Source organism: Seriola aureovittata, chromosome 11 (genome assembly GCF_021018895.1).
Source record: "Seriola aureovittata isolate HTS-2021-v1 ecotype China chromosome 11, ASM2101889v1, whole genome shotgun sequence".
Taxonomy (NCBI): domain Eukaryota; kingdom Metazoa; phylum Chordata; class Actinopteri; order Carangiformes; family Carangidae; genus Seriola; species Seriola aureovittata.
Genome location: NC_079374.1, coordinates 7,089,352 through 7,108,068, shown reverse-complemented (window position 1 = coordinate 7,108,068; position 18,717 = coordinate 7,089,352). Strand labels below are relative to the sequence as shown.

The following is an 18,717-nucleotide window of genomic DNA, read 5'->3' as shown; positions in this document are numbered from 1 at the left end:
GTGCACGCGCGCGCGTGTTTTTTTTAGGGGGGTGGGGTGTAGTGAGATCCCAATGGGAGGAAACTCGTTACACACCAGCAGTAAAAACTAAAACCAACTGTTTGCTGTTTAGATCCCATTTATAGCCGCGATGGCATCTCAGTCATCCACAATACAGCAGTTTGATTCTGTTGAACCACATCAGATTAAAATGTCCAGAGGTTTTACACAAGATTTTTTATAAGGTTCAGATATTTCCTCTCAAACATTTTCTGAATTCCTCTGGCATCATCTCACATTAGGACTGAAACTCTCTGTTGTTGCCAGTTTTGTTTGGTTTTGACTTTTTTCCCTCCTTGGACTCTTCACACATACACACAGAGTCATGAAGCCGAAATCTGATTTGTTTTTTGACCTCATCCCGTGGAAGGTGGGCGGAAACGCTCAAACGTGCTGTTAATATTCAATTAGAGAAAGAAGAAAGACTGTGACCCTGCCCGGCCCCGGAGGATGAGGCCAGCAGCGCGCAGTAAAGTATCCGAAGTGACAGCGGCTCTCGGGCTGTTGGAGCTGCGGCCGCCCCGGGCACAGCACAGGACTGAGGGTAGCAGTGTGGACAGGACCTGCAGCAGGAGGAGAAGTGGAGGATGTGAAGACCGAGACTTTGTTGTACGAAGAAGCTAAATTCACCTGACGCTCATTTTTAGTTGTACAAGACTCAATCAGCTGCATCCGGGTTTTTCTAAGATGCTGTTTCTGGTGTTAAACTGCGCATTTCATGAGACATCGTGTCTCTGTGATGATCACAACCTAGAGGTCAGAGTTCAGCTTTTTAAGCCTCACATGTTCCCTTTTACAGGGAGAGGACTTGTGATTAATAAAGAGGCTGCTTTGTTTTACTTTGCCCTTAAGAGTTAACGACCCGGGAACAAAACAAGTGAACAACACATGAAAAAAAATCAAACATCGAAGATGCAGATAATATTCTGATCATGTGCACGAGACCAGAAGAAATGTGGTTATGTCTGAATTTTCCAGGAAGATGAAAGAGATTTCTATTATAGAAGTAGAACAGGTCAATAAACATTTGAATGCAAGTTATATTTTTAAAAAAGGTTTAGGCTCCACAGAGCAGCTCCTTATAAAGAGAGGAACAGCCCATAATAACACACTCCTGATCGTTTTCTAAAAACGTCCATACAGGGCGTTTCTTTTGTTTTATGAAGACAAAAACTACAATAAATCATAAAGATGTAATTATAAAATAATAATAATAACAAAATATATATAGCCTATAATAAAGCAGCCATGATGGGTTAAAGTTATATTCTAATGTTATGACAGAAAACTAACTGCCTAACAAATAAATAACTAAAATGATGATTATTAAAGCCTGTTATTGTCACTTGTATGTTGGATGTGAGTGTTTAAACTTCTTGTGGTGGAGGGTCTTGATGTGTGTTGATTACATATTGTTTTACAGTGATTGGTCACATATTTCTTTATAATATATATTTTTTGTTCTCTGCATTATAAATGTTCAATCTGACTCTAAATGTCTTCATTTGTTTGTGACGTCAGCTGCTCTCATGCAGCTGTAAACAGCAGATGGGGGATCGCCCTGACTGAAATGGATCATTTATTGTGAACCAATGAAATTGTAATAAAGGGTTTATCTTATCATCCTGATGTTCTTTAAAAGATGTTGCAGAATCCTGTGACTCTTTGGTTGCCATGGAGACAGGATTCATCAGTTACTCACTGTTAGGAAAACTGCAGGAGATAATAAAGCTACAGAGCTGAAAGTGAGATAAGACAACTGAAGTGTAACTCACACACACACACACACACACACACACTATGATCTACTGTAGCATATATAGATATATATGAACCACAATTTACATTAAGTCGCTAATAAAAAATCCTATGATGACATCATAAATTATTTTTAAAAAGCTGCTTGATCAGCTGATTAATAACAAACTGTGTCCGGCACCGTGTTGATGAGTGAAGGGAGCTTCATGTTGACTAGACTCAGTCTGACTTTATCATCAGTGAAATGTCTCATTATTATATTGACTTTGTCTCCACGCGGACTGTTGCTGTTTCCACGTGACTGCGTTTCCATTTACCGCCGTTTCTTTAAAAACTAACATTTATTACGGCTCCATTAAAAGTTTTTACTCCTGCGGTAAAACGCTTCAGTTGCGGCGTCGTTTTCATATTAAATCAGACAGCGCCGGTATCACTGCTGCCTCTCACGGTGGACTCAAACACGGATCTGTCGTGTTGCTGCAGGTCGCTGTGATTTACAGCCTGCTGCTCGGTGTGTGTGTGTGTGTGTGTGTGTGTGTGTGTGTAGTCTATATATTTTTTATTTATATTCTGTCAGCTGCTTATGCCAACAGAGAAAAAAAGCGCGGATACGCGCTGTTCCCAGGTAAACACCAGGATGGAAAAACCTTAGCTCAGTCTAGCTCCATAGTGTGTGTGTGTGTGTGTGTGTGTGTGTGTAGGTAATGGTGTGAGTTCCTGCAGGAATATTACAGGAGAGATGCATTTTCAATTAGAGGAAATATGAAGGCGGAGAGCAGAAGGTTTAAACTGGAGGAGCAGAGACAGGAAGAGGAGGATGAACTGTGAGGAGAGGAGGAGTGGGTACAACCAAGAGAGGAAGAATGAAACTGTAAAATGAAATACAAGAAAGAGGAGAAGACAAGCGAAAATCAAAGGAGGACAGAAAAGGGAGAAAGAAAGAGAGAATGAGGGATGAGGAAGAGTCCAGAGCCAAAGAAAAAGGAGAAAGAAAGAATCACAACACAGAAAGAAAGAAAAGAAGGAATGGAAAAAAAGAAGGGAATAAGGGAACAAAGAGGGAAGAATGTAAGGAAGAAAATAAATTAATTAATGACATTAAACGCGTTGAAGTCGTCACAGGAATACTGTAGGTGTTTATAGTAGTACAGCAAAGAAAGAGATAAAACTAGATAAATATCTGCGTAGTTACTGTGGAATTATGTGCACTGTATCCTTTGAAGTGTGTGTGTTATGGTGGAAATCTGAAGTGTGTGTGGATTCAAAGTTAAGAGTGCACGTGAATTTGTGGAAATTAATTTTTTTTTAAATTACAAAACAGTAAAATTAAGAACAAGAAGAAGAAGCAGAAGTCCAGGTGAATGTCACACTCCCTCTATCACCTCAGTGTCAGTGCTCAGGTTCTTTACCTCAGAGGTCACGTCTCTGACCTTTCGTCTCCTGAAGCCTGACGACGAGTCTGAAGCGGCGGCGCTGAAAACCAGCAGATGATAATTACTCTGACGTCACTGCGGCTGTGATGAGTCAGTGTTGTGCACGATGTTCCGGCACAGACAACAAAACAAACACTGCAAAAGTGCACAAACATTACATATATATATATATATATATATATATAACATTATAACTAACGCTTGCAACTGAAAACATTTGGCTGCTTTTTTAAAATTATTTTTGAGTCTTTTTAAGTCTTTTTTTGTGTCTGGTAGTAAAAGTAAAATAACTTTATTGGGTACACCTGTGCAACCGGACAGAGTCCAAATCCACTGCCGTACAGTCCACTCGTTGGCCACGGAGTGTGTTACTGGCAGAAACAGTCAACAGAAAAACAGTCTCTCTACAACCCGTCTGCAGTGAACAGCGTGTGTGTCGTGTGTGTGTGTGTGTGTGTGTGTGTGTGTGGAGGTTGGCCTGGGCTGACGTTATTACCTCAGTCCTGCCCTGATGATGCTGACGGGTTGTCTGCTGCTCTGCAAGCAATCAAGAATGAGACGACACCGCTCATTAGTGGGTTTTAGTTCTGATGCTCTTCACTGATCTTCAGCACAAAGACAAACAGTGAACAGAGTATAACTTACCTTTTTTAATGCACTGAAGATCAGATTTTCAAAGCCATGACTGAGTTATTACATTCAATAAACTCCTGCGGGCTGATACTTGTGATGCGTTTTTACTCTCTGCAGCAGCTTTTAACTGTGTCAGACCTTTTGCTTTTCAGCTTTGTGAAGCACTTTTGAAGAACTGTGTTTTGTCTTTGTCAGTCCAGATTTCATAAATCTAATCTGATTCCAATCTAGATACAACGAAATCTGATTAAGCTGCCAGTGTGAACAGAACCACGGACATCGGATCTTAACACCTGTGATTTAAATTCAATTTGTGTTCCAACAGTCAAATCAAATAAGTTATATTTAATAAGGACGTGTTACATGTTTGAATTAGAATATTTCATTTTAAAATGACAAAATGTTGGAAATAACAAAAAGATAGTTTGTGTGTTTTTTGGGGGGGAAACACAGGAAGATAAATAAGTTGCAATGTCTTTAAAATGAGTGAGTGGAAGACATAAAAACAACAGGGACATGTTTTCTTCTTGTTTTCTTCTGGTTCTGCTGCAGCCTCCTCCTTCATTTCAGTGAGAGTTTTTAGTCTAAACGTGACGTTGGTCTGCAGTTGAGTCTTTTCCACGCCGCTTTCAACACGTTTTGTTATAAATGCATTACATCCTCGACTATCCTGGAAATGTAAACAGTCATCGGAATAAAATTTTATATCAGCAGCAGCAGTTAAGTACCGAGCGAGACCTGCAGTATAAATGTGGCTTTATTTTCCAGCCCAGCTGCCTCTCAGCAGAACCCCACTCGCTGCCGGACCTCTCCGAGGACCGGGGCAGCCAGTTCCCGAGCCCTGCCGTTCCCCCGGGCCAGCACCGCCTCCAGGTGAGCGCGCTCCGACCGCAGCCTCTCGATCTCCTCTCTGATGGGCGTCAACCTCTGGATCACAGCCTCGGTTACGAGCTTCTTATAGGCTCCCGTGTCCAACCCTCCGGCCTGCGACACCGCCTCCTCCACGCTGATCGTCGCCATGGCGGCGTGGATTGTCACCAGGTTGGACACACCTGGACGCGTCTCCGGGTCGAAGGTGACCTCAGAGGTGAAGTCGGTGACAGCGCGGCGGATTTTGAGGGCGATGTCGTCGGGAGGATCTGTGACGGTGATCGTCGCCATTGTTTGGGGGTCGGACTTGGACATTTTAGCAGAGGGGTCACGGAGGGATTTGACCTTTCGTGTAGAACCTGCGGAGGGAAACAGTTTTGAGAAACACATCAGTGGGATGAGAAGTGTTTCCTAACAATCTATCCGGTGTGAAACGAGACCTGCAGCAGCTACAGAATGTGACACATCGCAAAATTACTGCTGATCTTTATCTGCCATATTTATAGAAGTCACAAAACTCAGCTGCAAGCGCCACTGTTCAGAGAGAGAAGGAGGGAGAGGGAGGAGGGTGGAGGGTGTAGGTTTGGAAGAAGAAAAAATAATAAATAATACAGACAATTTCTGATAATGTTGTATTTGCATCCATCCAAAAAAAAATAAAATAAAAATTAACTATAAATCAAAGTAAAATGTGGATCCAGAACTTTTAAAAGTGTTTCAACAACCTCCACCTATCAGAGAGCAGCTTGTATTTAGCCTGACAGGCAAAAACCAGGGCAAGAACCAGGTGCTGCAGTTCAATGCTGTGAGTTTACAGTAACTGCAGCTGAAGGCAACTTAAAGGAGCAACTCTGAGCTTCTTCTTCTTTAGTTGTCAACTGGACGTTCAGACAAAACATCAGAGAGATTTTAGTGAGTAAATCAAACTGAAAATGTAGAAATGGGTGCTGGGAAAATTACAGGATTTTGAAAAGTAAGGGCTGTAATGAGGATCCGCCTGCCCCTTAAAATCTGACTTCAGCGATTAATCAGTGATTTAAAATTGCTGTTGACTAATTTTCTTACAATTAACTAATAATGACGCTTCTTTGGGACAAAAAGAGTCATTTTTAATAGTCAAGTTTTAGTGCAGTTTATTGCATTTATCTTTTTAAACTCAGATGAGGACGTCCTGCTGGTTTAACACGGCGTGACACAGTAGACGTGGATCTGAATCTCGTTAAGAGTCAGAGGAAGTTAAATGATAAAATAAGAAGCACGGTGCGGGGATGAATGAAGGACTACAGTGAGTGAGTGTGTGTGTATGCATGTGTGTGTGAGTGTGTGTAAACGTCCCAGTGTGAAGCAGACGTATCTCGGTGTGAAGTGATGAGCAGACTGCGGGAGCCGGGATTTCCTTTCGCTCCTTATTTATCAACGCCATCCTTCCGCCATCTTGCAGGCTGCAGTTCTTTTTTCTATCAGTCCACATCTGTCCTGCTTGTCACATGCTGTTCATCACCACGGAGACGTGCTCATTTCAGGCAAATTAAAAAAAAAAAAAAAAATCTTAAAATAGTCTTTGGTTTCAAAGGGAAGGTGGTGACTGGCAGCTCCGCTCGGCCAAAGACAAGAAATAAAGATGGGATCCACCAGTCTGAGCCAAACACACACACACACACACTCAACCCTCTGATGTCATCTCAAGGACATCTTCCCCCAAATCTATTATCACTCTGTTATTCTGATACAAGAGGAAGAAAATATTTCTTTAATCAAAGCTGCGCTGCACACATGACTGACTCCATCTTGTGCTTTTATGATACTGATAATCAAGGAGAATGAAGCCGGGGGGAAGCTGAGGGGAGGGGGTGGGGCCTTCTCTGAACATATTGACCGTGTGTGTGTGTGTGTGTGTGTGTGTGTGTGTGTGTGAGAGAGAGTAATGATTCCAAAATAAAATAAAATAAAAAGGTTTTATTGCATGTCAAGGCCTAATATTTTAACTTTTACGTATTCACGCAGCCTGTTTGAGGACGGAGACCTGGCTAACAGTCTTTGACAGACTTTGACAAAACAAAACAAAAAACAGACAACAACACTTCTAAAGGCTGAAAAAACAGCCATGAAAAGAGACAATTACAAACGTCATTTACCACAGAATTTACGGTCGTCTTGAATTTGGCCGGAGATACGAGTTCCCTCGTTTTAATTTCCTTCCTCAGACTTTTCCCAGCAGCCTGAAGCAGAAAACACGAAGCTTTCCTTATTCATCTCTATCCAAGCATTGGCGACAGCAAATATACGACCTAAAAATAAATCCTGTAAAACGAACTCTGTGAAATAAGTTTTCAAACGGGGCGATTCTGTGGCTGAGGGGTTAAAGATGCCGACCGGCTGAAATATGACTGGTTCTCCATCTCTCTCTTTTGTTCCCCGTCATCTCTCTAAAACCTAACGAAGGCATAAAATTAAATTACATTCAAAAATTGGATGCAACCGAAACACACAGCTATTGACATTTGTTGTTTTGCCATTTCCTGTTTGTTGCTGTTATTCCAGTTGCTGCTGGACAAACACTGATGATGTCACATCATCATCATTCATTTATTTCCAGCAACTAAAACAGGGTTTGATGATATAAATGATTGTATTGACATCAGGCATCACCAGCGTCTGTGAGCCGCTCCGAACTCAAACACAAGGAGTTCTTTCTCTTTAGTTCAACAATCATTCAAAAAAACGTCCGTGATTTAATTTTGAAAATGTTATTTTTCTAAAACAAATGAAAACCTGTCAGTGCAGTGAGAACATAACATCTTGTTTCCAATGCAAATCAACTTGTTTTAAGTATTTTCTAAAATCAAGTTTATTCTGTCTGAACTCCACCAAAGCAAAGTGCTCAGTTCTTTCTTGTTTCCAGAAACATTTTTCATTTTTCCAGGAATTATTACTGAAACAAGCTGATTTCTATTTAGACTGATCAAAATATTAAGACTTTATTGGTCATTTACTTTTCAGTTGTTTTGAGAGAATAAAGGTTTAAAGACAAAACCATGTTCCATGATAAACAAATGGAGATTTAATTCAGAAATCGCTGCTGCTCTGTCTCCGTTAACATGTACAACTCAGTTAAAATACAACAAACTCCATTTAAGAGTTTATTTCTCATTCAAACAGCTGCTAATACTAAAGAAATGTCTTTAATGTGCCCTGAGGGTGTGTGTGTGTGTGTGTGTGTGTTCTTACTCAGCAGGGCGCTGGGTTCAGGGAACAGGTCTCCGTAGTTGTTGTTGAAGATGCGAGCCAGGTCCTGAGCCAGCTCGAGGTGCTGGACCTGATCCTCTCCAACGGGGACGTGAGTGGCCCTGAGAGACGAACACACGACATCGACTTCCTGAACAAGTGGTGAACGGTGACGACACGGGAGTTAAAACACACGGCAAAACTTGGTGTCAACTTTGCAGCTGTCGCTCAGGAGGAAGCAATCTGTTCATTTCCTCTTTAATAAAATCTGAAGAGCGTTAGAGGTGAGGTTTTATCTGCCACGTCATCCTTTTCTCACAGGAAATTAGCTTTTAGCCGTTTGATGGTTTGAATAGAAACAGATGAAGAGATAACTTATGAATTATTCATAGTTATGTGGCTAAAAAATTAATTTTCCCTGAGCGACAACAATCCAACCACCAACTGATGTGATCACTCTGCTCACACCAGAATCCACTGGCTGCACCACAACACTGAGTCACACCGAGTTTCCCAGCATTCACGTCTGATACACTTTTATCGGCCCGGATTAAATTATGTGCCCCGACATTATAACCATAACCTTATCCATTAAATGTGGATTTAATCACATTAACGTCGATCTTCGCCTGATGTGAGGCGTCCATATTTGTTTCGTTTTCGAGACACTGAGCTGCTCAGTCGTAATTACGAGCAGGAAGTTGACGTGAATGTGATTTATTTGTTGTTTCTGCTTCCACACAACGGAGGTGAATGGAGTTTTATTTAGTTGCTCACTGAAAATTATAAACGTCACTTTGGATAAACCGCGGACTAGAATTACCACCTCACGGTTGTGCGCTGCAGTTTACATGCTTTACTTTCCAGACTCACAATATTCAAGTGAACCTGCTTTTGAACACAGGATGGAAGCACGTGTCTGTATGAGAAACCAGGAAGTACTGACTTTATCTTTTTAATCCCATTCATCTGCACCTGAAGCAAACCTAACCCTACATTTTAAGTTTTAAGTTTGGGTTGAAAAACAGCTGACACATCCTTTATCTGGCTTCAGTGCTGGGATACAATAATAAAATTATACAAAGCAGCAGCAGCCAATAAGTGCTCTTTGGACAGAGAAAGGAGCTTTAGTGGATGCAGCTCAATCTTACATTAAGAGATACAATGGGAAACTTTATCTCACTTGTAAAGGAGGATATCAGCAGCCTGGAGGACAGGATACGTGTAGAGACCGACACTGCCTTCGTTCTTCAGTTTGCTCTTCATCTGGATGAGAAGATGGAGAGAATCAAGTCGAGACAGAAGCAAAAAGGAAGAAAGAACACAAGCTGAAATAAGGAGGAAACACAGACTCCAGTTGACTTTTTTTTTTTCTTTCCCCCAGGAAGAGCCGTTCTCACTTTTACGACTCATTGATTCTCAGACAAACGGGGCACGGATGAGTTAACGTGACATTTTCCACCATGTTTGAGATCAACTCAGCTGTTGGGTAAAACAAAAAGGTGTTTTCTATGTAGCAACAGAGACCAAGAGCAGAGCGCCGCTGGCTCCCTCTCAACATGCACTAAAAACTGCATGTGGTTGGAGAAAATCGCCGGAATTAAAAATCTGGCAGGTGGAGCAGAGAAAATAAAACAATAAAACAAACAGAGATGCTGAATAACTGCAGCAAAATTCAGAGGGAGGGGGGAGAGGAGGGATTTTAATTTGAAATTAAGTGCAGAAATGGTGATAATTAAATCAACATGATTCTGAACCAGTGAGGGAGTAAACATATAGTCTCAATAATAATCCCAAAATATGTAATTTTCTGTAAAAGGAACCATCTTCATCTTCAGATTAAAGTTTGGCTTCAGAAAACAGGAAATCAGGCTGGATTTAAAGTCTCTGTTTAATTGTGTTCAGCTATGAAATTAATACTTCTCATCTTCAGTCGGCGATACGGTTTGAAGATCCGACCACAACATCAATTTGATTTCACATCAGTCGATTCATAATCATCATTTGGTCCTGGATCTCCATGACGAAGAGGCTAGAGAGGAATCTGTGTGTCTTTAAACCTTGGAAAAGAAATGATGTATGACTTCTCCAGTAAAGAGCAGAGAGCTACATACAGTCAGACGGCTTCAATCTTTGTTATCTGAGACTTGAGATTGAAGATTTTCAGTCTTTGTAGTTGAGATGATCTTTGCCTCATATTCCTGATTCTCCAACCAACAGATCAGGAAACCAGAAGGTAAATTTATCATTTTAAACCTCTGTATTCAAACTTTTATTTTATTGTTTATAGTTTTTGTCTTTTAACAACTTAGTATTTGTGCCTTTACTTTTGGACAGTGACAGCAGAGAGAGAGAGGAAAGGCAGGAGAGAGAGAGAGAGCCACTGCGGTGAGGTTAACTCATGATACACATTCAGCCCAGTGAGCATTTTAAAGTGCGTCTTCATCTGCAGTTATTATGAGTCCTCCTACAAAGGCATATTTGACATAATCATGACTGTGTTTTACAATATTGTTACAATACAATATATTTATGAACTGTTTCTACAGCAGCCTCCACTTCTGTGTCCACAGCAGGAGTTCACAAACATTATATTGTTATAAACCACTTATTAAATGTTTATCTAGTGCCGGTAAAAAGCTAAAAAGGACGCCTTAAAATAAAGGATTTAAAAAAAAAAATAAATAAATTACTTAATTATTATCAATATGTTTTTATTATTTGGTGATTATTGCTGTTAAAATGTTAGTAATGGCAAAAAAAGTATTAAATTAATTATATAATTGTTGCCGATGTTAACAAACATCTTAAAAAATAATGACAGACACAGATTTTAAATCGATATAAACTTTTAAAAGATGTTTGTAAAGTAAATGCAGCAACATTTTAAATGGTTAAGAGGTTTGTTAAAGGGAAATAATGTGCTTTTATAATCCTATTTAAATACATCACACCACAGCAACGATTAGAATTATAAATCAAGCATCATAAATACTCACTCAACCCTTAAACAATCAAAATCTCATTCACTACACTGAAAAAGTCACGTATAAAGATAATTTTCTCTGCTCCGACAGTCTCACTGATCATTAGTGTGAGTGTGAGTGTCTGCGTTACCTTCCACTGCGGCAGGTGTCGGAGGCGGGGCATGCTGGTCAGACAGCCGAGGATCCAGGAGAGCTCAGCGTGCTCAGACACCTGCAGGTGGGGACACGTCCAAAATCCGAAAATTATAATCTCACACACGTGTACATTATTCTACAAGCATTCATTCTGCAAGAACAAAATATATCCTGAACTGAATCCTTTTATCCTCGATGCCATAACTTGTTTTCACTGGGTCGTATGTTCTGGTCCAGTCCTGGTTTAGTTTATTCTGGATCTTTACTTTTTCATATTTAACCACCAGAGCTCTCTGTAATTATCTCACAGGCATCTGCAAATCTGTCGGCTCGTTAATTAATACACAGGACTGAACTGTGTTTGTAATTTGCTGTGTATTTTTTCTTTGTGGTTTTTCTTTCTGTTTTTGTTACATTCTTCTTTTCTACTGGGCTGTGTGCAAATGTTAAGTGTTGGTTTGTGAAGCTGATTATTATATAATTATATACGTGTATCTACATCCTGTATACACACATCATGCAAACGGCCTGAGTGTACTTTGTTTATGGTTACTTCACTGGAAACCACAGACCAGCACACAAGAGATAAAGAGAAAAAAAAAATAAAGTAGAGAGATTAAACAAACACAGATGAACGGATGGAGAGCTCTGGTGTGGGACAGCTGTGGAGGAGGAAGAGGAGGGTAACTCCCTAGCGCCTCCAAGTGGCAGAGAGCAGAACTACCTTTCTACACCTCTGTATCTGTTCCACACAGGTGCACCGGCTCACACCTGTGTTCACCCAGAAACCTGAAGCCTGTTAGACAGATATATAAATACAATGTTTATTTAAAATATTGTTATTGAACCTTTATTTAACCAGAGGTTTTCACAAGTGTGTGTGTGTTTGCAACAGTAAACAGCTGCATTTCAAATCTCTCAGCAGGACACAATCCAAACTTCCTGCAACTTTTAACACACCATCTGCTTTTATTGTTGTCGCACAGGTTGGTGCATCTGCCCCTTAAGTTACGTTGGTGATTTGTTTATTGAAGTACTTAATTTTATTTTGTTGAAAAAAAGAAAAAAGAAAAAAAAAAAAAGCTGTTTTTAATATTGTGAAATATAATAATAATAATAATATTAATAATAATGACATGTTGTTGTGCAGCAATGAAGAGGTGAATGTTAATGTAGCGTAGCTTGTGCATCTGGCAGTGGTAAATTAACTCCAACATATCTGCTTTCATAGAGGCTGTCATAGATATGAAAACAATGCTTGTGTGCGTGTGTGTGTGTGTGTGTGTGTGTGTGTGTGTGTGTGTGTGTGTGTGTGTGTGTGTGCATGCAGGAAATATGCTTCTGCTTCAGCAAATTAAAGTTTATGGACACTGGCTATATCGCCATCCTCGCTTTCTCTTGGTGCTTGAAAAGCATTCTGGGGAGCGTGACGTCAACACCAGACAGCAGGGACATAAACCAGGATTTGAGGCTAACATGTAGGGGGTCGGTATTCATTACACACTGCAGACAGACAAGAGATGGGACAGATGTTGATGACAGCGCAGGAAGGGATGGATATGGTTTGAAGTGCAATAAAACTGTGATATTTAAAGGCTTGGGAAGAACAAGGCTTCTATTCATGCTGCATGGCAGGAATGCACCGCAACAAGAGATATGCTAATGTTACGGATCATACGGGCATTACACTGATAGCGGCTTGTGATACCGCCACGGCAACAACCCCTTCAGATTATAAAAGGAGGGATTTTAGAGAAAAGCTAACAGTTGGTCCTCCACAGTAAATCTACTTTCCTCCTCGATACTTTTAGAAAAACCCAGAGGATTTATGGATTTGCTGATTCATTCACTTTATTTCTGATACCACTGAGTTCAGCTCGTCACTGGTTCTGTTCTTTTTTTCACAGGAGAAGTTGAGTATTTTCTTTGGGCAGCCGTTGTATTTTTACATGTGGAGCAGGCGTGTTCAACAGGAGGGTCCCTGCGCTGCCAAGTTATGTGGCATGAAGCTAAACGGGAGTAAAAATAGGACTGGATGTCTGTGTGTGTGTGTGTGTGTGTGTGTGTGTGTGTGTGTGTGTGTGTGTGCGTGTGTGTGTGTGTGTGTAGGGGAGGGGGTGGGCAGAGAAATGCAGATGGACTGAGCTATCTAAACTTGTGAGGAAGAAAACAAAACACACGCAGACACTCTCAGTATCAAGGGAGAACCAAACAGCTGTGATTTCTCTTTCCGTCATCGCTGTGATTTTAAACCTGAAATCTGGAATCAGCTGCAAACGCAGAATCTGACATTTTCCTTCTCACTTCCTTCATGTGACTGAAGCAGGACGCCGCGGCAGCGTGTGTTTTTCCTAGAGATAAGAATCAGGAGCGGACAGCGTGTCAGCAGGTAAACACTGCTGAGTCAACAGAAGTGAAATAAACAGTCAAGACGGCCAAATGTCTAGACGACAAGCTGCGACCAGCAGCACTTTGGAAAAAGAGACATGTGCTCACAGTTGTCAGTTTATTAGGTACACCTAGCTAAAACTAAAACAACAGCCCTGGAATAAAACCTCCTTCATGAAGGATTCAAAGTTCAGATGTTGTTGAAACTGTGTTAAAGAGGTGTCGATTTAACGTCATGATCATTTGGGAATTTGTGGGGCTGTTGAACTGCATTGTGTTATGTTGACGGGTGTTCCTATTATTTTGTCCAACCCATTCAAATCAGTGAGGGTTGACTAAACATCAGAGAAGCCTCTTTGTATTACGCAATCACAATCCCTTTTTGGGAAAATAACTTCCAGAGCGCACAAATTAATAATTAATCATAACAATAATCAATAAGTCTTGAGCCTGATATTTAAAAAAACATTTATCAGATGAAGCAACAACATGTGGTAATGTTTACAACCCTGAATTATACTTGATTTTCAGTAACACATGCCCTTAAATCTCTCATAGCATTCACTCTTTCTCCCATAACATCAATGTGCATGTAAATTAAATGTCCAGATACAGTTTTTATTTTATGCTAATTAGCTACTTCATGTTGCCATTGTGGTTATAGCGTCTGTTACATAGAAAACTCCTGTGACTGTCATGGACCATGAGTTATGAAATACAGCATCCGTCCTCCGCCCACCTTAGACTGCTGGAAGAGTATCGCCCTCTCTGGGTCGACGCCGCAGGCCAGCAGGCTGGCTGCCATGTCCAGGATGTTGGTCCTCAGCTGGGTCGGGTCCTGTGGCTGCGTGATGGAGTGCAGGTCCACGATGCTGTAGAGCACTGATGGATACCGGTTCTGCAGGGCCACCCAGTTCTCCAGGGCACCCAGGTAGTTGCCCAGGTGGGGCACCCCAGTCGGCTGGATCCCAGAAAATACACGCCCACCTCCCGGAGGGTCCTGGAGAAGAAGTGGAACATGCTTTATTTACACTTTATACGTCAAAGATGATCTGTGATGATATTTCATGAGTGTTTAATTATCAAATGAAATGGGGCATCTTGGTGTGATCACCACAAATCAACCAAATGATGCTTGTACACATAAATCATGTACACACTCACTAACAATGAGACAATGACAGAAAAGAAACTCCAAGAAGCAGAGAGGAGACTTTGGAGAAAGAGGGTGAAGGTGAAAAGGTGAGAAAGTCACAACTAGAAAGACGCCTGCAGAAACTGAAGTGTCAGTGTTGAACTATTGGCAGGTTGGAGGCCAGCTGTGGTCACGCTTGTATTACCGAGATGCTAACTCCATGGCTAGCACCTCTGTTCTCTCCCAAACACATCCAGCACAAAGAATGCATCACCTCACCGGCCAACAATAACACTTAATATCCACCCAACCAACTTCAAGGCCTCTGTTAACACAACAGGGAAGGACACTGAGAGAGGAAGGGGGGAAAGCATGCCCATGGAAATATATGAAATATACCATACAACATGCAGCCCACAACATCACCAACACCAACAACAAGAGCCTCATTTAAAAGAGCTGGAGCTGAAACCGCCTCCAGAAGAAAGAGGGAGCGTTGGGCAAACATTGTGTTTCTCTTTTTGCAGATCCCGGTCGAAGCCAGACCGCCTCATTTCTTCTGGCATCGGCTGCACTGAACCTTGGCTTTCATTTGGCACTGCTGGAAGAGAGTCTCAACCGCCGCTTGTGGCACCAAGCACCGCATGATACAATTAGAGGGCGAGCAGAGCGGTACCTGCCATGAGACATGAAACCGCGATGGCCTCCAAAATCTAGGGCTTCTTCACCAAAGCCGTTACACAGAAGATTAGGGCTTCGACGGAGCGGAAAAACACGAGGACGCAGAACGGAGCTGTGTGTTTTTGTTGGGCAGTTAAAAAGACAAAGTGTTTTGGCGCCTGGGTACGGAGAGCCCGCAGCGGAGCCGGGGACTCAGCTCCAAGCAGAGGCGCTGTGTTGTAGCTTGGCTCCAGCTCGCAGGTGAGAAGGTGATGAGGGATCGTGTCTTTGTCGGGGTGGGGAGGTGGAATATGTGGCAGAGATAAGATGAACCTCCAAACCCACTACAGGTCAGGTCGACGACCTCCAGGATAACAGAGCGGCCGACCTTTGTATGTGCTTACAACACGTGTACGGAGTGAAAATAGCTTTGGAAAAAATGCAGTGGGCTACGTTGTTACAGGTGTGTTGCTATAGGCACCGCTGAGACGATGAAATACAAAACAGGAAGTCCAGTAATACAGCACATCCATCAGTTTGAAGGATTCAACAGAACCCAACAGAACCCAACAGAACCCAAGAGAACCCCTCCATCAGCCTCAATGAAACGAATGTAGCTGTATTACATCAATATTTTGGTCTGAACAGGGTCTTACAAATTGGCGCTGAATAAATTGACAAGAAAAAAAAAAAGAAAGCAACAGGGTTTGACAACTGAAAGGTCAATTTAGTAGCTCTTCCACTGCTTTCTACTGTATCACTTGGTATTCTTCAGCAGATCGAATTTTCCTATTTGTCATGAACTGTATAAGATCAGAGTTAAATTCTCTGATTCAACAAACCGTCCAGATCTTAACATCTAAGTTGATATTGTAATGATCTCACAATCATTTTAAAAAACAAAAACAAATAACGATGAGGTTAAGTTTGATTCAGCTCGACGTGAGATGTGTTGATGGGTTGTAAACAGCAACACCTGGACATTTCAACAGAGGAGCCCATTTTTAAACTTTCTGCCCACAAAACCCCCGGGACCTCCGTGTTATCACCTCAAATCTGACTGGTGATCATGTGTTCCCCGGCTGCACTTTTCAAGGTTATCATAACTAATCACTAAAACCTGAAGCTTTCGGAGGATATCCTCTTCGCCCACTGCTGGGACATCGGTTATCCTGACAGCTCGCTGAGCTACATCACATACAATCTGACTGAGGGACAGGCTCGGCACAGCATCTGAGATCAGATAACAGCTGCTCTCTCACCAGCGCGGCCCAGAGCTTCTCCATCTCTGGGCCCCGAAGGGATCAAATAACAACTGCTCTGAGGCCAGCGTGGTCCATAGCGTCTCCGTCTACTGGCCTGAGGGAGCTGGTCGCTGCCCGGCGAGAGAGAGGCAGGAAGGAACTGGGTGCTTATGTCATTACCGACGGGGTAATTGCACTGGAGTGCCATTGATGCTGAGAGCCTCTTAAGAGGTGTCAGGATTGATTTGGGTGCGGACGGGGCCCAGAGTCTGGCTCATGTGTGTTCTCACCTCGAACTGACACGCCAAACGCATGTTCCCCCTCTGCTCCGGCCCCCAGGGGAAGCCATTAGCCATGCAGACATGGTAATGGTGTCATTTGAGCCAATCGAGTGTTAAATGAGAGTCAACGGCACGGCTAACTAGCCACTGGGCAATCGTGGGCTACCACGCATCGCGCTGCCTCACCAGACACCTCCATGTTACCTTCAGTCAGACGTAAGGTGTCTTTAAACATGTGCCTGTATTGCTGTTGGAGGAGAAAGTAAGTTACACAGGGAGGTAAATCAACCTCTGCATGATGACAGAGGAGACAGTAAATGTTGTAAAGCAATTAATGTTGGTAATGAATACCACACTGCAAAGCCAACAGTAATAAAATATTATCATCTTGCTTACTTTGCCATGGACTATATTAAACCTGTGCAAGTGATTTCTTTCCAACATTCAAATACTTGTAGGGTGATGGACGGTGAAATGACACCTCGTGGTCAGTTGCATAAATCTACTAAGATAAATCAAAAGCACCAGTTCGGACGACTGGATAATTCGTAAGCAGAATTAAACATGTTCATTAATAATACTTGCACACAAAAGAGAACATGTTGTTCAGCAGTAGAATGAAAAGTACAACTGATGTTGAAGTTTCCCGGGAGTCCGTCAAACAGTAACTGAAACATTTTGTTAAAATCCAGAAATATTACCCTCCCAGCTGTGCTAGAGGAGCCGAACTCATTAGGATTCATCATTATTTCGGAACCACGAATATCTGCACAAAGTTATTTACCCATCAAACCAATACATAAAAATTTGACCTTTTTTTTTTTTTTTTTTTTTTACAATATTTCATGGCAAACTTTCCAAAAACGATGAACCAGCTGACAGAGCAACGTTGCCAACCCCAGAGAGATGGCTAAAGAAGGTCAAGCTCAGTATGAACAATCCCAACAGATTACTCCCGCTCCCCGTCCGGCTTAATGAGAGAATAAGTGTGAGCAGCGTCATCCTCCTTCCTCTATTGTCTTTCCATCTCAGATGCCTGTTGATGACTTGTAGCAGAGGCGGGAAATGCTGGTTGTTCTCTCCTCATATTTTACACTGACAGGCGCGGCGTTGTCGTACTATATCGTCGCTAAGGCGATGAAAGCTTTCTTCGTCCACGTCTGCCATATGCTGAATGCATTACGCACCATGTGTGTGTGACATTAACGCTAACAGCTAGAAGGTTACATACACTAAAAAGGCCATGTTTTCACACTTGCCGTACCTTTCCGGGAATTTGTGTTCATTTGTCAGTGTGCGTGTGTGTGTGGTACGATCCTCGGGGATAGAGGTCATGAGCAAACACAGACGTGTGTCCGCAAGTGTCGTAGTCGTTGCCTACATCAACATCAGCGAAGCTGTGAAGGTGTCTGTCCAAATGAATTTGACAGCACACATCAAGGATCAACACTGGAAGGAACAGCACCACGACCAGGTCCTGCATAAAGCTGCATTATTCAATGGAAAACAATAGTCAACTGGAGCTGATTCACTTCAAAAAGGAATCAACACCGGGTTTCCCACAATTCCAGAGAAAGTCTAGTTCCAGGAAACATTTTCCTGCAGTGCGGGAAATAAAGGACAAATGTTGAATTATCATTTCAGTGAGAGCAAGAATGAAATGAAATGACATCGTTACAGAAGAATGTGCAAAGGCGACAAAAAGGCTGCTGGGACCAGATGCGTGACACTCTGTATGTGCACAGAGTCTCATCCTGCGTCTGCACAAAGACAGAAATATGCATACAAATACTTTCTGCCAGATTCATAGACACGTTTCAACTCCCCCAGTAAACCTGGACAGAGACTTTACTAATGTTGTCGGCTGAAATAACTCAAACCACACAGGCTGAAACTTCTGCCAACACTGAGCAGTTAAATAAATAAAAT

The 18,717-nt window shown here is 42.0% G+C and overlaps 1 protein-coding gene across 5 annotated transcripts in view; it reads right to left on the bottom strand.

The window, feature by feature from the left end:
• Window positions 1-3,865: 3,865 nt before the first annotated feature.
• Window positions 3,866-18,717, bottom strand: part of wars2 (tryptophanyl tRNA synthetase 2, mitochondrial) — a 66,208-nt gene continuing 51,356 nt past the window's right edge. For all 5 annotated transcript variants that reach the window (XM_056389893.1, XM_056389892.1, XM_056389894.1 and 2 more), the window contains 5 exons: window positions 14,208-14,468; window positions 11,076-11,156; window positions 9,142-9,224; window positions 7,962-8,080; window positions 3,866-5,092 (listed from right to left, as the gene is read on the bottom strand). In XM_056389893.1, the coding sequence (XP_056245868.1) occupies window positions 4,644-5,092; window positions 7,962-8,080; window positions 9,142-9,224; window positions 11,076-11,156; window positions 14,208-14,468 (993 nt within the window). In that variant the 3' untranslated portion in view covers window positions 3,866-4,643. The remainder of the gene's footprint in view (window positions 5,093-7,961; window positions 8,081-9,141; window positions 9,225-11,075; window positions 11,157-14,207; window positions 14,469-18,717) is intronic.